Source organism: Vipera ursinii (assembly GCF_947247035.1).
Source record: "Vipera ursinii genome assembly, chromosome: 8".
NCBI classification, from domain to species: domain Eukaryota; kingdom Metazoa; phylum Chordata; class Lepidosauria; order Squamata; family Viperidae; genus Vipera; species Vipera ursinii.
The window spans coordinates 10,242,241-10,264,608 of NC_139519.1; the positions used below are offsets into that span (position 1 = coordinate 10,242,241).

The following is a 22,368-nucleotide window of genomic DNA, read 5'->3' on the forward strand; positions in this document are numbered from 1 at the left end:
CCGCAGCAGCTTTCCAAATGGGTGGCACCACTGCGCGTTCGGAGAGGTACGCGCAAATTGCTGCCCATTTGGAGAAGTGCACGCGCACCAGGCGACTGGGAGCCACAAGAGACAGCTTAAAGAGCCTCATGAGGCTCCGGAGCCACGGGTTGCCGACCTGTGTGCTAACCCCTCTCCCCAACCTCATTCATGCTAACACCAGCCAAACTCACCAGATAGTGAAAATGCATCCTGAATATTTTTAACAGACCTGCTTAGTTAAATGGGTTCTGAGAGTAGAGCCTAAAATGAATTTTAACATTCTGAAAACTGGTAGTAATTGAGGACGGGTTTAGGGATTTGCAGAAAGCCATAGTTACATATGTCTTAAGACTACATAACGTGCTTCTATCTTCTATCAATTTTATCCCTCTCCCCTTCTTTCTTATAGGGCCATTGATTTTGATGGATCAGTTATAGGATTGGCTCCCCTGTCCAGCATGTGCCAGCCAAAACATTCTGTAGCAATTGTTGAGGTAGGTATAAAAATAAAATGATACCTGTTATCTATTTGTACTCAAAGAAAACGTACATACAGGCAAAACCTCTTTACAAATAAAGCCTCTTCTTGTTTTTGATCCACATCATTTCCATCCATATTTATTTCTGGATTTCACATCTCCAGGTCCTGCCTCAACTTATGCTATTTTGGCACAATGCATTCTAGAACAAGCTATTTGTATGCAAAGAGCTATATGTCAAAGACGACAATATATTATATGTTTCTGGATCAGGAAGAGTCAAACTGTGCTCTGACTGGCAAATGAGCAGGTCAAATCATGTTACAATACTTCCAAATAATGCTTCTGAACAATATTCTTAGCAATCTTAATGACAAACATGAATCGCCTCACATACATTCCAAGAAATTTAGTGTCTAGATTGCATATGACTGAATTCTAGTACATTGAAAAAATGAAAGAATACTAAATCTACTTAAAAAGGAAAAACTCCAGTATTTTAAGAAACACATATTAGTTAAAGTGATGCTATGCATTTATTGAGAAACAGTAAACTTAGCTTTTTGTTCACCTAGAACAGGGCTTTTCAACCGGTGGTATGTGTACCACTGGTGGTACATGAGCCCCTGGCTGATGGTACCGAGCCCAGCTTAGCTACTTATAGTGGGGGAGGGAACAAGTCAAAACGGAGTCACACAGACCTGAAGATCAGCTGGAGCTGCAAAGCTTGCCAGTATCCCCAGGATCTGTGGCAACATGGTAATTGCAGCTTCCGGTGCACCCGGAAGAGAAAAAAGGAGGGTGGAGAGAAGAAAAGGTATAAAAGGGTCAGACCGGCCTGTTTTCAAGGAACAGCGAGCAGAGCAGCCAGTGAGGAAGGGTGAGTGAGCAAGTGGAGCATTTGGGGGGAGAAGGACTAGCAAGCCAATGGCTCCTGCCCAGCTCGCTTGGGGAAAACATACTGCTTGCTAAGTGAAGCCCCAGGATCAGTGCCAGGTAGCTCGCTGATCCTGGGGCTTCACTGAGCAAGCAACCTCTTTACTGCAAGGAAGTGAGCCGGGCTGGATCAGCATTTCTGAGCGTGACTTCTGAGCGCGGCTCAGCTGATCCCGGGCTCCTGCCTGGCTCACTTGCTTGTGGAAAAGAGACTGCTTGCTAAGTGAGCCAGGCGAGATCAGCTGAGCCACGTTCAGAAGTATGAATCAGTTGCCAAGCATCCGAATGTAAATCACATGACCCTGGGGATGCTGCAACAGTCATAAGTGTGAAAAATGGTCATAGGTCACTTTTTCAGTGCCATTGTAACTTCAAACAGTCACTAAGCTAATAGTTGTAAGTTGAAGAGTACTTGTACTTTATCTTTTTTTTCCCTTTTTTTGGAGGGGGTCAAGTTTTTGACACCTTGCTAGGTGACGTGGTACTCGGATATTGGCTTATCCTAAAAGTGGTACAATGGGTGAAAAGGTTGAAAAACCCTGACATAGAAACAATGGATAGTCATGGTAATAAACAAAACTTATACAACAAAAGTTTTGTTTCTTAATAAGCAGAGTTAGGATCCTGGTAGTAGTAGGTATTCATAAGTCTGCTTGCTCAAGAAGGTTATTTTATTCAGAAAGAGCAGCTCATTCTTAAGTCTGTTTAGGATGGCTACCTTCAATATTCCTAAAATTTTAGCTTGTAGCAAAGGACACTGAGTCAGGGGTGTCAAACTCAATTTCACTGAGGGCCGCATCAGCATTGCAGTTGCCCTCGAGGGGGCACTTGGGTGTGGCCAGGGTGGGCATGGCCTACTGGGTGGGCATGGCTGGAGTGTGTATGGTTAAGTTTTAGTAATTGAATAAATGCAGACAGCAAATGATTGCATAACTTTTGATCTTCTCCTGTGCTGTAGCTTCTGGGCTTTAAAGTTTCCTTCTAAATGTATTTGTGTATGTTCTGGAGTCTTGGTGGGCACACATACTTTCAGAAGAACTAGAGGAATCCTGAGATGGTATCCTCAACTTAAAATTGGTCAGTTGGTCACCAGTTTTAGCCACTTAGCGCTAATAATAATAATTGGATTCACTTTCAGTTTCTTGGTGGAATAACAATAAACAAAGTATTCTCTTTTCTTCAGGATTATAGCCAAATAGATCGTGTGGTTGCAGCTATAATGACCCATGAGATGGGTCATAACCTGGGCATGGGACATGATGGAAATCAGTGTGACTGTGGTGCTAATTCATGCATTATGGCTCCCCGTTTAAGGTAAGCACTGAGGAAAAGTTTTAATGCCTTTCCAATCAAGTTATTTTTAAATGGTTGCAATTAATTGTTAAATTAAATATACTGAGAACTTACAAAAATGAAATGATCAGGGAGTTACAAACAAAGAGAGTTTGGGTCATTTCTGTGACATTTATCATGTCTAATTAAAATGTGCTAATTTAAAAAGGTAGAAATGTTCTCAGCAATTGAATAACCATCCTTCAGTAGTTTCCTCCAAAACCCCAGAGTTTGAAGAAACAGCATAGGAAGCAAAGCCAAGGAAACCAAATATTAATATCTCTGATGGATAAAAAGGAAATCAAGTAAGACATTAAAGTCTTTCCTAAAGTGGGAAGCAGAATGGGAAAAAATATTATTCTGAATCTGGCAACACCAGGAAGAAAAAGATAAATTAGCATCCTTGGGGATTTCCTGCCTCACCCTTTCATCAAGGTAGAATATGTGACATCTCTGCCATATATTGCAGTCTTCTGAAATCAACAGGTAGCAACGTGCAGGAAGTCATTGACTTACAACCATTTGTTTAGCAACTGTTCAAAGTTACAATGGCCCTGATAACAGTGACTTATGACCGGTCCTCGCAATTACAGCTATTGAAGCCTCCCTTCAGTCACAGAATCAAAATTTGGGCATTTGGCGACACCCTTGTGTATTTATGACACTTGAAGCATCCTGCATTCATGGGATCCGCATTTGTGACTTTCCCAACTGTCTTCCCATATGCAAAGCCAGTGGAGCAAGCTGGGTCCCTTAATGACTGTGTGATTCACTTAACAAAGTGGCAAAACTGGTTGTAAAACTGAGCACGACTCACTTAACAACTGGTTTCCTGAGCAATGGAAATTCTGGTCCCAGTTGTGACAGTTGCTTAATTAACCCCACCAAAGGGGTGTGGTGCAACTTTGATCTTGGAAGAAGACCATATTGTCTGTTTAATGACCACCATCCAATTCTCTTTGTGTTCTTGTTTCCACCTCCTAACTTGAGGGACAATAATTATATTCCTAATGATTTGAATTAACATTAGGAAGGTGCTTTGCTGGGCTTAGGATGCCATGTTTGCATCTATTTAAGTATTTAGATTCAGAGGTCAGTGTCAAGTTGCTGATATTATCACCTTTTCAACAAAAGAAATCAACGACAAATACTTTAAGGCCAATAAAGAGTTAGCATACTTAGCTCTCTCTTCATTGTTATAAACGGTCCTATCCCTCCAAAAGAAGAAAATTAAAACTGGATCAAAATTCCACAGTTTTCCCTTCAATTATATTATTGTCCTTCCACAGAGAGGCTGACTAAAAATGAAAATAAAAGGCACCCCACTCAGACACAAGACGCAGCTCGATCAACTAATATCACATGGATTTCTCATTGCAAATGTATTTTGTTAAAAAAGAAAGGAAAGTTAGTGGAATTAAAACTGAGAGAGCATAATATGGGAGTAAGATCAAGGGGTACAACGGGTTGTCTTAGCTATTTTGGTAGCTTTAGAGGAAAAATACACACTATATTTCTTCCTTAGCCATCCCTTTTCCATCTCATATGCTTTTGCAATGAATTCTGTTCCTAGTTCAAATATGAATGATGTCATGGTCTTATTTTGGTTCATCTCTACAGCGATCCACCTGCCATATATTTCAGCAATTGTAGTTGGGACTATTATCAGAAGTTTCTAACTAATGATAAACCAGACTGCACTCTCATCAGACCCTCGAGAACAGATATTGTTTCACCTCCAATTTGTGGAAATGAACTTTTGGAGAACGGAGAAGAATGCGACTGTGGCTCTCCTTCAGTAAGTCTTTTTTTTAATTAACAAGAACATGCAGAATTTTCTCAAAAATGGGAATCCTTGAAAAATCATGTAGCTTTCTAAGTGGTTTGAGCCATCCAAGAGGTTAGTTTGTGAATGGCATAGGTTTGTGTCCTTTATGTACATCCAAGTATGAAGTGGTTTCTTGGATTTGGTTAAACAGTTGTAATGGAAAGGAGAACTGGTACCTCACTACCATTTGGGAAGATGGCGTATTTTTTAAAATGGGTGATTGACCACTCCAAAAAAATTCCTTCCCTCCTGAAAACCCCTATTTTGTTGACATGGCCACATTATCTCTCCCATTATTTTCTTGAGCTGCTTTCTCCCATAACTGATGACCTTCAACCTATGCTCTGGTCCCAATAATATTTTTATAAGAAAAGTAATTTAGTGTTCTTTTTATATTGTTAAAGACACCTGTAAAGGTCTGTGAGAATGTCCTTAAGAGACAAAAGAAGGAGGAAACATCCAGTCAATGGTTATATAATAAGATTAGCCTGCAGAAGCAATGGGGCATGGCAAACATCTCAAGAGGGACACCTCCCACCCATTCTCTTGGTCCGTAAAGATGAGGTGGTAGAAATGGACTTTCATTACTGAAAGATTCTGCTACTGTAACTTTACAATCAAGGTAGTGTTCATATTCATGGTTGTTGCTTCTTCTCTGGACTACCTGAAAGGCTGGCATGATGAGTAGAAAATCCCTCATGAATAAGAAAGGAATGGGGCTGTCGGTTTTGTGGGCTTCACAATTAGGAGATGAGGATATTTTTATTTGTTTTATTCTTTTCACATAGGAAATATCAGATAAGGCTCTTTCACAGAGATATGCCATTATATGTTTGCAATAACAAACAGTTTCTTCATTTGCTAGCATGAACCCATAAGAGGGAACACATTGCAGAAATGTCTTTTTCATTGGCAGCTTCCCTCTTTAAAATAGACCAATAAAAAAAATCAGTCAGAAAATTCTATGATATCATGTGATATGTTTTGGTTTTCAGAATTGTCAAAATCCGTGCTGTGATGCTGCATCGTGTAAACTACACTCATGGGTAGAGTGTGAATCTGGAGAGTGTTGTGAGCAATGCAGAGTAAGGCTTGTTTATTTTTAACACCAGTAGAGATTTTACCCTGCTCCATTCTAGCCATATAGAAATGTAATATCTCTTGGCTGTGTACTATGATCAAAACATTTTAACCTTCTTTCTATCCCTTCTTCCAATTTATTTGAATCTTATGAAGATATCCTTAGGGAGGATAATTTAATAACATTTCAGTCTTGTCTCAATCTCAAATACACTCTTTCAGCATGTTAAATCATGTCTGTGAAAATAATATATTTTTTCTTTGACTGAGATTGCATGGAAACTAAGTTTAAACAAGGGTGGGCAATGTTTGAGATTGGTGCCCCAATTCAGCTTCTTGACTTTCTGGAAGGTTCTAAGAGGTCCCTAGTAATGCTGTGACATTTTTCTCTCTGAGACTTTTAGGATGGAAATTGGTGCAGGAGACTTCTGGGAGTAAAGTTGCCTTTTTTCCCCCTTATGTTCTCTACCTGCTCTGTAAAGCTCTAAATTTAGATGGTTTGGTTGCACATTCTGGAGATGCTGCAGGACCATGAAAAGAGAGGTGCAGGTTCCTCATTCCTTTTTTCTATGTGAGATCCCAGTTGAGTCTGTAATGAACTTTTGAGCAGAGTGGCCCCGAACATTTGTTATTGCCATATTTCCATCACAAGCCTAGTTTCACAGCAAGAGAAGGGAATCACATTTCTTTCAGCACATGACAGAAAATTCTATGAATGCTTCTTTCTATGTAAAGAAATAGAAATATATCAGGATAAGTTCAGCAATTAACTTTTTGCTGGTTTTTCATGGCAGCTCAATTGATTTTCACTTTACAGTCAGCGAACATGTAGAACTTGTATTTCAGGAATTGAGCCTTTCATTGCAATCATTTCCCCATAGCAAATAAGACAGACTGGGACTTCTAGGCACCACACACAATTCTTATAGGGCAGGGATGCCTTGCTTGGTGATCCTCAAGACAGATGAAGAGGAGGTTTTGAAATGTGTTGTGAATCATGGTTTGACTCTTTGATCTCTGCTGCTGAAGAGTGATAGCTGGAGTATTTTTGATTCTCACCCACAGTTTAAGAGAGCAGGAACAGAATGCCGGAGAGCAAGTGAGTGTGACCTGCCTGAATACTGCACTGGCCAATCTGCTGAGTGTCCCACAGATCACTTCGATAGGAATGGAAAACCATGCAAAAACAACAATGGTTACTGCTACAATGGGAAATGCCCCACAATGCATAACCAATGTTATGCTCTCTTTGGTCCAAGTAAGTCAACTTTAGCATTTCAGAATAGTAGTGTTATAAAAGATTAAGACAGTCATTGCCATTAATGAAAAATATTTTTCTTCTTTGTATCCATAGTAAATCATCATTACATTTCTGTTCTGTAGCACAGCTGGAAGGAGCCTTGGAGGTCTTCTAGTCCACCTCCCTGCTTAAGCAGGAAGCCTTATATCATTTCCAATCTCTTATTTAAAAAAATCACCCGTGTTGGAGCACACACAACTTCTGAAGGTCTTGTCCAGGTGGAATAATTTTTCAAGAACAAGTTCTTTCTTTGAAGGCTTTAGAGCCCAGCCCTCCAGATCTTTGGGTTTAAAGCTCCAGTCATCCCTAGAGAACTCGGCCAAAGGTCAAAGATGATGGCAGTTGCAGACCAGAAATCTGGAAAGACGGACTTTGGGGGAAGGATGCTTTTGTGGGTTGTGGATACATTCCCAAATTGGAGAAAGATCTGAGAGAATCTCAATGAGAGATAATGTAAATTGATTATGGGACTGTGTGCTAAGATTATTCAAACCCCGAGATTGAAAGTTTCTTTGCATTTGGCATAATAACTGAATTGACAGATGTTGGGGATGTGATTCTTGTCACTGATCACTCCTGACTTTCAGACGATTCACAGAATTTTCAGAATGGTTTTATGTTGAAAAAGGCAACTGAAAATAAGTTCCCTTTTTCATATAAAGTAGATAGTTTTCAGTAAAGAGGGAGATTTATTTTGGCCATAGATCAGTGGAGCAGTGAGGATTTGCATGTAGAAAGCCCAAATACAGGTTTCCGGTCAGTCATTAAAAGAGTCAGAATTAACAGAATAACTCAGTTGGAAGGAGCGTTGCACATCTTCTAGCAGCTGAACCCCCTCCTCAAGGAGGAAACTGTATACCATTTCCAATCTCTTCTTTAAAACTTCCAGTGTTGGAGCACCCTAACTTCCAAAGGCAAGCCATTCCATTGATTAATTGTTCCAATATGAAATTTCTCCTTGTTTTTAGGTTGGTTCTCTCCTTGATTAGTTTCCATCCATTGGTCTTGTTCTCCTTTCAGGTGTTTGGAGAATAACTTGACCCCCTCATCTTTGTGGCAGTCCATCAAATATTGGAACACTGCTGTCATATCACCTAGAGACTTTCTTTTCATTAAATGAAATCCAATTTGTGCCACTGTTCTTTCTGTGTTTTAGCCTCTAACTCCCTAATCATAGTTGCTGTTTTTGTCTGTGTTCTTTCTAGAATTTCAACATCCTTTTTATATCGTGGCAAACAAAACTGGAATGATACATTCCAAGTGTGGTGTTACCAAAACATTATAAAGTGGTAATAACACTTCACATGATCTTGATTTTATCCCTCTGTTAATATAACCTAGGACTGTGTCAGTGGTGGGATTCAAATATGTGAACAACCGGTTCTCTGTGTGGATGTTGGTTCCGGAAGTTCATTCTGGCCCTGGGCAACAAAAAATTAGCTACCAGTTCTGCCGAACTGGTGCGAACTGGCTGAATCCCACCACAGGACTGTGTCGGCTTTCTGGCAGTTGCCGCACATTGATGGTGCCTATTTAAGTGGTTGTCCACTAGGACTTCAAGATCATACTTATAGCATTGAGCCAGGTATCACCTATTCTGTACTTGTGATTTGATTTTACTTGCCCTGTGTACAGTCACTCATGCGCTCGTGACCTCTTGTCTGGACTACTGCAATGCTCTCTACATGGGGCTTCCCTTGAAGACCACTCGGAGGCTCCGGCTAGTACAGAATGCAGCCGCGAGAGTTGTCTTGGGAGTTTCCCGGTACTCCCATGTTACACCTTTGCTCCGCGAGCTGCATTGGCTGCCAGTTGTCTTCCGGGTGAGGTTCAAGGTTTTGGTAATGGTTTTTAAAGCCCTACATGGCATGGGTCCGGAGTACCTCAGGGACCGCCTGCTGCCGGCGTCAACTTCCCTCCGCCCTGTGCGTTCCCACAGAGAGGGCCTCCTCAGGGTGCCACCGGTTAGAGAATGTCGGCTGGTGGCCCCCAGGGGGAGGGCCTTCTCTGTGGGCGCCCCGGCTTTATGGAATCAGCTGCCGGTTGGGCTCCTGATGCCATCTGACCTTCGTTCCTTCCGACGCAACTTGAAGACCTACCTATTTGAACAAGCCGGCCTGACCTGATGGGGGATGTGCTGGGGTTTTATTGGGGATTTTTTTTTTACATTTTTCTACTGTTTTTAGTTTGGGCTCATATTTAATTATCTTTTAATTTTTGTAATTTGTATTTTTATATATGCCCTGTTCACCGCCCTGAGTCCTTCAGGAGAAGGGCGGTATACAAATATAATAAACTAAACTAAACTAAACTAAACTAAATATAGATTTATTTATTTTTTTACTTTTTTCACCATTGAATTTATTTTGTTAGATAGTGTCAACTGTTGAAGTCTCTCGAGATCCTCCTGGATCCTAAGCCAACTTCTGGAGGGATGGCTATTCCCGCCACCTTGGAGTTGTCTGTAAATTTGATGAGTTGCCCTTCTATCCCCTTGTCTATATTGTTTATGACAGGTCAGATGGCATGTGATGGTAATTGGGAATCCAAATTGCAAATCAGAATATTGTTTCACTTGCATGATCAACCCATCAATTGGATTAATAAATAAATGGAGACTTGCTGGATTATTTCCATTGCTTTGAAAATGGAAACTCTCAGTTTAAACAAAGAAATCTTTATTTTGGTCACTTAAATAGCATGAAATGATTTAACATTCCAAATAATGGAAATAGTTCTATCTTTTGCAAGTAATCCAGCTATATTCAGAAAGGCTTATGCCCAGGAATTAACAGGCCTCAAACCAAGAATGACACATGATGGTTCTTCCAAGCTGAGTTCTTTCTTTTTTCACTGCTGTAGACAAAATCTTGCTGGACTAAGGACTTTACTACCTGCACCTACAATACACTCTATGGATAATTAGTGAGGAGCTGTCTTCACCCTCTTTCTCTCACATATAATATTGGGGCTGAACTGCCTCTTGTTCATATGGACTGCACCCCCTCCCAACTGGGGATCCCCCTCCTCACTGCATTCCAGCACAGGAATGTATCTACAATAGTGTTAAACTTGGGAAATGGAGAATCAGCACACAGAGGAATGAAGCTGCGCTCAGATTCCCCTCCAGCCATTGATTTACTGTGGGGTCTTCTGCAACTTGCATAAAGTGGCTTCAGCTTTTGTGTCCATAAAATGAAATGAGCAAGTTTAGTGTAGCACTGTATCAGATAGAGGATGATTCGGTCATAATGAGGATTAGATAAATAATGGATTACAAAACACTAGATAAGCAAATAATATCTCCTCTGAGATTTCTTAAGCCAGTGGTTCCCAACCTTTTCTATACCCTGCACTCCTAGAACACTTCTGATATATTCTCGTACCCCTTACAAAAGTTCAAAATAATGGCAAAGAATTATGTATATACACTATAATTTTGAAAAGCCAAGTTTTTGCACGCCCTGGAATATCATCTTGCACCCCCAGGGGTTGCAAACACCGCTGGTTGGGAACCCCTGTCTGAAGCCATTCTTTACCCTGCTGGCATGACACACACTCAGGTTCCTCACTTCCTCTTGCAGATGCAGCTGTGGCTCCAGATGGATGCTTTGAGGCGAACAAGAAAGGCCAATCTTATTTCTACTGCAGAAAGGAAAATGATGTACCGATACCCTGTGCACCAGAGTAAGCAATCTAAATTATTTCCTGCTATGATGATGATATAAAATAAGGATAATATAAGAAATATTTTTATGTCCACATCTGTTGGAACTTGATTCTATCATCTGGCTAAAACACAGAAATGTGAGTCAATTTCAGAATGGCTAATTTTCCTTTTAAAACAAAAAAAAACTTTTTATTAATGTTTCAGTATTATACTTATATCTTTGAAAAGCAATGTGGTGTCTGAGTTACAATAATTCCATTACATACAAATATTATTAATAGAAATCTCCAACTATTGCAGTCAATATTTCCTCTCTTTTTTCCCTTAATACATATCGTCTCTTGTTTAAATTAGTAATTATTTTATCTATCAGCTACTTAATAATTTAATATGTCTTATTTATTTTGACATTCCATCTTTTGGACCATTAATAACCTTACAAATTTTCCCAGCTTTAATTTTGCATTGATATTGAAATTAAACAACAAGCCTTGGTGGAGCAGTGGGCTAATGCCTCCTTAAGTAACACCAGCTGCCTGCAATTAGTGCAGGTTCGCATCCCACCAGGCTCAAGGTTGACTCAGCCTTCCATCCTTCTGAGGTAGGTAAAATGAGGACCCAGATTGTTGGGGGCAATAAGCTGACTTTGTAAAAATGCCACTGGGGGGCCCCCCGAAAGCCCTAATAATCAGGCATATACATAGAATGAAGGCTATTGCTAAGCACATTGGTTTGTGCTTAAATTGTAAGCAGCCCTGAGTCTTCGGAGAAGGGCGGGATATAAATGGGATTAAAATAAAATAAAAATAAATAAATAAACCTTTAATATTTTTCATTTCTAAATTTTTAAATGACCCCAAATCCCTTTGTCAAAATTCCCCCATCTAATATTGTGCATACATATCTTATCTATCTCAATTATATCAACAGATTATTAATATGATATGATATGCTTGTATTCATTATAATTTCCAAATATTATAGATTCACTAGCAAAAATTTCTACCATTTCAGCATTCTTCCTTTTGTCCACTTTCTCATATTTAAGCAATTTGAATAATTTACACAAATAATGAGCTGTCATAAGTTGTGACTATATCCTGTGGATAGCCTTGAGTTAGGCCAAACAGGAAAGAAAGTTAATTAGCAAGGTGTATTCAAAAGACTTGACAAATATTTCACACACACACACACACACACACACACACACACACACAATATATATATATATATATATATATATATATATATATATATATATATATATATATATATATATATATATATATATATATATATATATATATATATATATATATATATATATATATATATATATATGTTTTCTGAGGTTTTCGCGGGTGCCTGTATGTGGATCCTTGGTTTTTCGGGTTTTTCCCCGCGTAGAACTAAAGGTGTAGGCGCAACGTTTCGACGGAATCCCATCCGTCATCATCAGGCTGGTGGCTTTAGCTTCCTTCTTCTGGGAGAAGCATGTGGCATGCTTCTCCCAGAAGAAGGAAGCTAAAGCCACCAGCCTGATGATGACGGATGGGTTTCCGTCGAAACGTTATGCCTAGACCTTTAGTTCTACGCGGGGAAAAACCCGAAAAACCAAGGATCCATATATATATATATATATATATATATATATATATATATATATATAACCTTTATCTTATCTTCATACACAACTCAATATTTCAATTTAACTGTTAACTGTTGATATTTATGCATCTAAGTTTTAATTAGCCAATGTTTTTCTTTATCTTCACATCATAACAATATCTCGTATTCAAAATATGGGACTTGTCTACTTAAGTATATTCCATTTCAAACCTCCTAAATATATCCCCACACCATTCTTCTTCAGTCTTATTCTGGCTTTTTTCCTTTGCCAAATCATCTTCCATGTCCTTTCTGCAGGGTCCTGAAAGAATTCTTGTATTGTTGTATATATTATGTCATATTGAGATGACCATCCAGTCACCATTTTTGAAAGGCTGAGAGGTCTGGCAGGACTACCAGATCGTCTCTTTATTTTCTCCTCTTGAAGTAGTTGTCCTGAACTGTTTATCTTTCCTTCCATCTGTTTCTCTTCTTGATCTTCAAATTCCTTCTGATTTATATAGCAGGTTATTTCCTCCATCCAAATTATTAGATTTTTCCCCCCTGAATTTTCTATTGTCTGTACTTGTTAGGCATTTAGGTCTTCTGTGATAATATTTAATTGTTCAGTTTTTTCTGTTGTATTCTTTATAGATAGGTTTTTAGTTATAGTCAAAGTTTGAGTTTTCATATCTAAGACACTTTCTGATTTCCCCCTGAAAGCTCTTATTTCATCACCAGCTGTAAGAATAGTTTGCTAAGTTTGGTAAGTTTGGTAAGCTATTTTCAATATAGCAGAAATTTGTTTTTGCATTTCTTCCATAGAAAAGGTCTGTTCCTGATCTTACAGAGCGATGAGTTGAATTGAAAGCTTTTACAGTTTTTTACCCCAGTAAATAAAAAACAGAGCTAAAACTCACAGCTGGTGTTCAAGGTCACATAAATCTTATCTCATTTTCTGAACTGTCAGCCAAGTCTCTTTTCTTTAAGAATAATAAATTACAATTTCAGGTTTAGCCAGAAGATGTCACTCTGCAGTTTAAGGAATTCCTTTAAATCTCAAAGTTTTTTTGTTAAAAAAAACAAAAACTGGAACTCACACACATCATACAACGCACCTTGCCAGCCCTACAATGTACCATCCAAAAAAGGTGCCAGAACTCCATTCTGGGCATTCTGTGACAAAAAGAGCCCTGGTTATTTCAATCCTTTTGGGTTTTTTCTTCTATTTTAAGAGGAACAACCCAGACTTTCAAATAAAAATAGAAGGTAAAAAGTAGATAATCAAAGATCTTTTAATCCCCAAGCTTTAGGAAATAAAGTTCCAATTGGGATCCAATTATTTTTTCAACTTTTTCAAAAAGGCTCTCCTGTATATTCAATTGCAGCTGTTTCTAGAGGGAGGGCTAAAATCCCTCTTCCCTCTTCACAGGGGGAAAAGTACTTTAGCAGCTTGAATAGGTACAAAAAAGCAGTTAGGATTTAAGAGAGGTAGATCTCATCCAGTCCTTTCCACACTGCTTTGAAGTCCCCAGATGGTGAGTGTGACTATGGCTGTCTACAGCCTAGGGACGAGCCATATTTCTATGGCCAGTTCTTTCATCCATCGATTTGGAGGGATTGCCAGCTCCAACGGGAGAGTTTCTGCTCTCCCACGATCCAGCGAGAGCCCCTCCTGACTGGTCGCCTGTTTGGGGCAACTTTCGGCCCTTTTCAGGGCCCCCCAGTGATCCAAAACTGAACAGGGGGGAGAGAGCAAGTCTCCCAGCCATCCATGGCAGAGGTCTTTGAATGGCTAATTTTCCTTTGTTTTCCATCTTGGGTTACAAGGTGGAACAACAGCTGGGTGTAAAAGGTGTGTCATGAGGATAGAAGTGTCTTTTAAAAGATTGTGCCAGAAGGGAGAGGTACTCCTTGACTTCATTTAATGACTTCAATAAATGATGCACAAATAGTCCTTGCACTTACAACTGTTGCAGCATTCCTATAGTCATGTGACCAAAATTTGGGTGCTTGGCGACCAACATATATTTATGAGGGCTGCAGTTTCCCAAGATTACATGATCACCATTTCTGACCTTCCCAGCCAGATTCTAATAAATCAAAGTCAATGGGGGAAGTCAGATTTGCTTATGCCAAAGACGCTTTTTCATGAAGCAACTGGACTTCCTTGTTTTTCTTTGAAGATGTTTTGCTTCTCATCCAAGAAGCTGGATGGTGGGGAATGGGAAGATTTATACTCCTGCAGACAGCTGATCATTTGCATTCTTTTAGTGAGTTGTTAATGCTACCTGGAGGCTTATCTGTGTCTTCAGGGTCACCTGCGTGGTGCAAATGGAACTGTTGAAAGGTTTATGTTGTAAACTTGAGATAGATGAGGTCAGATCCCTCCCCTTCTGTTGAGAGAGGGGTGTTCAATCTTGACATAGATGGCCTCTTTGACCAGCAGTCCTCTCTGTCCAAAATGTGGACATTGCTGTCTTTGAAAGAGTGGCCTTTGTCTTTAAAGTCAAATGCACTGCTTAATCTTGTCCTGATACATTTGTTCTCCTATTTTGTGCCTTATGTATATGAAGTTGTTGTTTCTCTTCCCCAATGTACAGATCTGCAAATGGCTCACTGCATTGTAGTGCATATACCCCATTGCCCAGTTTGTGTCTGGGTGTTTTATCCTTGGAATGGACAAGCTTCTGCCTTAGTGTATTCTTCAATTTGAAGTGTGCAAACATATTTTGTTGGCTGAAGATCCTCCTGAGCTTTTCTGATATTCCTGCAACGTATGGAATGACTACATTGCTTCGTTTGTTTTTTCATCTGTTACAGAGGAGCTCCTGCTAGGTCTTCTTTGAGATTTGATGAAGGCCCACTTGGGATAGCCACACGTTCTGACAGCTTCCTTGATGTGTTTAATTTCTTTTTCTTTTCCCTCTTTGCAACTGGGCAGGTCTTCAGCCCTGTGGTTTTGTGCTCCATTGGGTGGTGTGAATCAAAATATAAATATTGAGCTGTGTGAGTAGGTTTTCTGTAAATTTCGCTGTTACGGCTTTTCTCTTCTTTAATGTATACAGCTCAGTCTAGGAAAGCTAGACTATTTCCCTTGTGAAGGAGTTTGGAGCTTTGGTTTCTACCTCTTTCATGTAGAGATTGGCCACAATGGGGGACACAGGTGAGTCCACGGTGCAGCCGTGTTTTTGTCTGCAGAAACCTTCACTATATTGAAAATAGATAGTGATCAGGCAGAGGTCCACCATTCAGTTTTATTTTCTAAATCTTGCTGGGGAAGTTGTGCGAATTATTTATGTGATAAGTGGTGTTACCAACTAGAAGAGTTAACAAGGTAGATATTTTGCAATGTTGTAGATGAACCAGTTGATGCTGCTAATAATCGTTCCGAGTGGTGTTCCTTTGTGGATTTTGGGGAGTCCATATATGCATAGCATGCCTTCCCCAGGATAAAGATGGTAGCATTATGGCTTGTCAATGGCATTATCCATTAGTAATTGTTGCAAGAAATCAATGACCTTTTTCTTGTAACTGCTGCTGGGATCTCTCTTCAGCGTCTCGTATGGGCGGTGTCCTTCAGAAGACTGTTCACCTTGGCCTTGTAGTCATCTGTATTCAGGATGACTGTGCATCTTCTTTTATCAAATGGCAAGATGGTGATGTTTGGGTCTCTTCCTATGGATGTCACTGCTCTCCTTTCTTGAAATGTGAGGTTGGAAGGGGGTGTTTTGGCACTGGTGAGGGCTTCAGATACCTTCATCCTTAATTGTTCTGCCTCTGGTCTGCCAGTTTATTGTTCCTGATGGCTGACTCTGTGACTGGGAAGAGATATACAACTAGTAGATGTTCTGGTGTTACTGCAAAATTCAGTCCTTTGGCTACAAGATTATTTTCTGTTTGGGTAAGCAATCTGTCAGACAGATTTTTCACCCATTGGGCAGTTTTCTGAGACATCTCAATGTCTCAGTGGGTTGGCTCGTCTGTTTTGTGTGTTTATTCCTGTCAAAGCTGCAGGGTGGGAAATTTGCCTTTTTGTCACTCTTTGCTCTTGTTGTGTTGTGCTAGTTGTGCTTTCTTTGTAAATTAAATGACCTTTTCTAATACTTTTGTTGGTAGAAGAGATTTCAGCTCTTGGAATTTGTGTTCCACTCTTTCTTTCAAAACCTCAATTGTAAAATTAGTCTCTCTTATTCTTTCATTTAGAAGTTGGAGCTGTGTTTTCTGCAGGATGTTTTCTGCCCTGTGTCCCTTCACTGTTGAACACAGGTGCAGGCTGTTGGGGATGAGTCTGTGTTGTCTGCATCCCAAACTCCCTGCCATCGAGTCAGAGTTGAAGAAGCTTCTTGGATGAGAAGCAAAACATTTTCAAGAAAAAGCAAGGAAGTCCAGTTGCTTTGTGAAAAAGCATCTTTGGGATAACTATGGCCTGGATGCCTGAGAATCTCCATAGACATTCAGATTTGCTTAACAACTGTGTGATTTATTTAAGAATTGTAGTGATTCACTTAACAACCATGGCAAAAAGGTCATAAAATTGAGTGCAGCTCACTTACCAACAGCCTTGTTTAGAAATGGAAATTCTTCAGCCAAGTGTGGTCATAAGTCAAGGACTATGCTATAATCAGCCTTTCTCTTTGGGAGGACATTACCCTGCATATTACTGAGTAAACCCTGCTTGGCTGAGTTTAGGAATTGCACTTAGTTATAAACCATGGTTTAGAAACCACAATAGCTAAATTTGCACCACATCTTGAACCCAAACTAAACAATGAGCCACATTATCTTTTAGTGATGTATGTAAATCCAAACTCTGCTTGTAGCTCTTACACAAACACACAGACCCTGTTCTACTGTTTCCCATTAAAACAAGGGAAGTTCAATCTTCATTCCTCTTTACTCTCATATTTTTATTAAATTGAAATGGAATAATAGCCATTTTTCTTGGCAATATCCCTCTCCAATGTTTAGTGTAGTTGTCCCAATCTTCAGATTTTAAGTCCCATCATCCCCTGTCATCCACTGATCAGAGATTATGAGAACTTTAAGCCAGAGATATGGAAAAACCAAGCCTCCTAAGATCTACTTTAGGAGTTTTCAAGCTGGATAACAAGTGCATTCCTTCCTCTTAAGATAAGAATTCTGACTCAATCATCTTCACCCTCAAAAACAGGGAAATCACAGTGAGCCAGTTGGAGATACAGGAACTGTGTTCTCTATTTTGCCCCAAATCTTGAAACACCTTGTGAGATTTTCAGTTATGTGTTAGGAGCAACTAGTTCCTACTGAGTCTGAGCAAATGTCTGGTTCTCCATCTCTAATTACACACGCGCACACACACACACACACACACACACAAATCAAGATTGTTGGCACAGTCACTCATTCCCTTTTCCCAGCTGGATTACTGCATAGCGATAACCCTTGAAGAGCTTTTGGAGGCCACAACTGGTACAGAAGGCAATGACGCTGAGAGTCCGGGAGGCCCTGGTGTGGCACATGTGACACCATTGTTACACAAGCTGCACAGGTTGCCAGTTGCTCCTGGAAAATTCAAGGAGTTGGTCATGACCTTCAAAGTCCCTTATGCCATGGGTCCAGGGTATCAGTGGAGCTGCCTCACCTTTTGGGGACTAACCTGCCCCAGTGTTTCCATGGAAAGGGCCTGTTTTGGATTCTGTCAAAGACTTTTTGCTCGTGAGGTGCAGGAGAAAAGCCTTTTCTGCTGTGGATACCCCCCCCCCGGCAATATTTTCTTGTTAGAGGTAAGGTCTACCCCAGAATTCTGGCCTCCCGGAACAGCCTATAAACCTGGCTCTACTTGGGTCCCCAGCATGGGCCTGCTACGTTGGGGTGGGCTGACTGGGTAGAGAAGGTAATCTCACCCCCAGACTGCCCTTCATCTTGGTTTTTAATTTTTAACTTTTATTCTAATTATAATTGATTTTAGCAATTTCTAATGTTTTATTGTATTGTAAGTCACCCAAGATATGAGGGCATGGGAAACAAACAAACAAACTGCTTACAAATAAGCAAAGGAACCAGCCTCTCATTACTCCATTCTTGTTAATTAGCATGAATTCACTATTTCCTTTTCAGGGATATAAAGTGTGGCAGGTTATTCTGCGAACGTGTTAAAAATGTGTGCAAATACGATTATTCAGAAGACCCAGATTATGGAATGGTTGATCATGGAACAAAATGTGGAGATGGAAAGGTTAGTAAATGTTTACCTCTAATCTGTGTCCTCTAAAGTCTGATTCCATGAGGTGATCGCTAAAATAATTTTGCAATCGATCAATGCTGAAAGCTGGTCTAGATTTTTCACACTAAAGTGAATCTAAGTAGAAAAAAAGTATCCATCTAACCTTCTTTTGGTTATTGTTATTTTGTTTTTCCTTCAAACAACAGCCACCACAAATGAGGTCAATGTCCAGGGCTGTTTCTTTCTTCCAGGAACAAAAAATCTGGCCTTCTCAGAGCCTTGTGCTTCTCCCTCACAGCATCTTCTGGACAGACTGTCAAGAGTCAGTCCTTTCTCTAAACTTCTAGGCATCTCCATTGTGTAGTGGGTCTGACGCAAGGAAGAGACGCCAGCCGGAGTACGGGTTCAGCTCTTTATTGGAGGGGGGGTAGTGTGCTGGGGAATGAGGGTTACCTGGCCTCCGTAAATACCTAGCCAGGTAAGCTGAGAGCCAATGGGGTTAGCCCTAGGTTTCCCGCCGAAACTGGGTTTCCCACCGAAACCGTTCAGGACAACGCCCCCTGGTGGTTGTTGCTATGCAGGTGCCTGCATACATAACAATCTCCATAGGGAAGGTGGAAGAGAAAAATGAGAAAATCAGGGCAGAGATCTAACAATGTGACCTAAGAATGAAGCCACTTAGAAATCCTGAAGCAAACACAAAGCTGACCTGAAAGGATCAGGAATCACTTCCCCTTGATTTTTTTAACCTGAAAGAAGTTGGGGTTAGTTCTAAGGAATGACAGTGTTTAGTTGCGTAGGAAACTGCTGTCTTACTCCACTGATAATCTCTTACTTTGACTTTCAGGTCTGCAGCAACAGGCACTGTGTTGATGTGACTACAGCCTACTAATCAACCACTGGCTTCTCACCGGTTTGATTTTGGAGATCCATCTTCCAGAAGGTTCAGCTGCCCTCTAGTCCAAAGAGACCCATCTGCCTGCATCCTACTAGTAAATCACCCTTAGCTTCCAGATGGCATCCAAATTCTGCAATATTTCTTCTCCATATTTAATCTGTTTACCTTTTGCTATTATCAAACCTTTTTCCCACCACACAGCTCCATGGGAATCTACAACACCAATGGCTTATTTGCTGTCAAGAAAAAAATGGCCATTTTACCGTTTGCCAATTGCAAAGCCCATTTAATGCAACAAGTTCTGCCTTTGGAGCTGGTGTATTTAAAGTCAATGTTTCCTCTCCCAAAATTTCATGCTGGCTTTCCCAGATGTAGCTGCTTCTATCAATAAACTATCCTCATTCTGCATTGTGTAAAGACTCATTATTCAAATCTGATTTGCTGGAGTAAACTGCATCAAGACCTTGCATGCAATCCTGAGGTAAACAATCAGGTGAATTATCTACTGGTATTAAAGAAACCTATTCACAGTCATCCAGAAAATTCAAAAGAATGTATTTTGTTTCAGAAGGAGCCTCTAACAATAAATCATCCACATATTACAACACAGTTCCAAAGGGGCTTTTCATAAGGCACAAGGACCTTCTTGGTTTTATTTCCTTGAAAATCTTTCACTTCTCATCCAAGTTAAGAACTGAAGAAGCTTCTTGGCTAAGAAGCAAAACATTTTTTAAAAAAGATATTTATTTTCATTTGTCAACAAGAATAAAATAAAAAGAGAGAAACAGAAGAATGAACATCCAACACTAAGAATAAAGCAAAATATGTCTGTACAAAAAAAAGCTGGGGGGACCTAACAGTTGAATATATCTAACATTGCATTATTCAATCTGGGTCAGTCATCAGGACCAGAAGCTTCGTCTTCCAAGCTTCCAGTCTCATGCTGGAGCCCATCCTCAGAGCCCGTCTCTGTGTCCAGCATGAGTCTGAAAGGTCAGGAAACAAAAACTGGTCCTGCTGACTGACCCAGATTGGATCCTGCAACATTATCCTGGGACACGTATGTTCTCCTTCATTCATGTCTGACATGGAACGAAAAAAGCCCACCCTGGCTGGATGCTGAAACATTGAAAAAAACCACAGTTTCTCCTTGTCTTACGTAACGGGTCTACGAATAGTTATAAGCTTTCCCAACCTTATTTGACAAAACTACTATATTAAACAAAAAAATAATCCAGATGAGAGAATCCATCTATTGTTGTATTCAACAGGCAGAAAGTCCACCAACGGCTTCCAGTCTCTTATAAACCTTCTAGTCCATTGTGTGATGAAAGCAGTTGGTTTTGCCATCTCTGCTAGTTCAGACAAGTTCAAGATCCATTCTTCCACAGTCAGCACAGGGCTTAGCAAGTACAATCCTCGCAGCAGTCATCATATAAAGTGATAACGTCCCAAATTGTTTTTCAATTGGTATGTCCCTAATACCTAAAAAAACCTTTAGATTTAATATCTCTGTCTTAAATATTAAGAAAAAAACAACAACCAAGAAAGTCCAGTTGCCTTTTGATCACCACTTATGGGCCAGCCATGACCTGGATGATTGAGAATCTCCACAGAGAGTGAGGACCACTAATTGGTGCGATGGCTTGACCCCGGAAGCTGTGGCTGCTCCATCACTGGAGCTTTTCAAGGCATTTGTTTGTCCAGAGTGGTATAAGATCTCCCGCCTTGGCCAGATGGTTGGACTAGAAGACCTCCAAGATCCCTTCCAGACCTATGATTCTGCGACAGTTCTAAATGCTGACTGCCAATAAAGATTCTCTGGATTCAAAAAGGTGGAAATTCCCTGACTGAAGATTTCTACTCTGTGTGAGTCTCAATTGCACCCTTAAACACATTCTAATCTAGATATTTATTTTTCTATCTGCATATAGTAATTCTGGCCAAGAATTTCTTCAGCTGTGAATCAGACATGAACAACGCCGCCTAGAGTCAGACACAACTGGCAGGGGAAACATTTACATTTTTTTAATGCATTGGTAAGATTGTTTGATAGTTCTTCATCTCACATTTGGCTAGAAGATTTTGGGAACAATACAACTAAATGAAGCTCACTAATTATGTGGATTTTGCCAATGTAAAGAGAGTAAACTTTGCAATTTTTTGCCAGACGTACTTTTATGCACATTGTTCTGATGACAGGCAGGATAAGATGGAAGAAAATAGGAAGCAGTGGCATTTCCAGTATCTAGTATCTTTGAATCAGAAAGAGTAATGCTATGTGGGAAAGACCTTGGGACTACAAAGATTCCCACCGACACCAATAAGGAAAGCCGCTTGTATATAAATAGAGAGCAAATCCCATTCCACTATTGATGATATTACCTAGTTTGGTAATGAAATGTGTGCAAGACAAAAGGACCCCACAGTATTCATGAGCAACAGTTGCTTAAAAACAGCAGTAGTATCGGCACTGTAATACAATTGTTTTACAATAGCAAATCCCAAATCCTAAAAAGATTAACCTTAATAACACAAATAATATCTGATTGCCAAAAGGTTATGCATAATCATTCTTGGACAGTTGTTTTGCCTTGTGTCTTGCCAGCATCTGATTGAAAGTGTCAGACAAAATGAGATTAAAGAAGATTAAAAGGAGATCAGGGGTATGTAGAAAGGAACCATTTTATTCCCTGATTTATTTTTCTGTTTTTCTCTGCTTGTTTTGATTTTATCTTCCAAAGCTGTAAAGTGACATATGGGGCTTTTGCAATGCTAGAATTAATGGCAGTCAAAGATGCACACATTTCTCCTGCCAATATGAAAGAGAGAGGGCTTTGTGGCCACCATCTTGGCACTTTTTTTATTAACCCTCCCTGCAGATGCCCATAACTACAGTCAAAACTCATGAAAATCACTGGATATTGTTAGTGGTGGTTCTAATTGGGGGAGAGATTCATTAGCAAAATAAATAACAAATGGAGTCATAAAAGGCCAGTTTGGTGTAGTGG

At 39.9% G+C, this 22,368-nt stretch overlaps 1 protein-coding gene across 1 annotated transcript in view; it reads left to right on the forward strand.

Moving 5' to 3' along the window:
* Window positions 1–19,763, forward strand: part of LOC310643884 (zinc metalloproteinase-disintegrin-like HF3) — a gene marked incomplete at its 5' end in the record, with an annotated part of 34,267 nt that extends 14,504 nt beyond the window's left edge. Inside the window, 8 exon segments of the mRNA XM_083368546.1 lie at window positions 431–515; window positions 2,620–2,750; window positions 4,389–4,566; window positions 5,592–5,681; window positions 6,742–6,934; window positions 10,561–10,663; window positions 18,354–18,471; window positions 19,307–19,763. Of these exon segments, the coding sequence (XP_083224672.1) occupies window positions 431–515; window positions 2,620–2,750; window positions 4,389–4,566; window positions 5,592–5,681; window positions 6,742–6,934; window positions 10,561–10,663; window positions 18,354–18,471; window positions 19,307–19,351 (943 nt within the window). The 3' untranslated portion in view covers window positions 19,352–19,763.
* Between the last annotated feature and the right edge of the window lie 2,605 nt (window positions 19,764–22,368).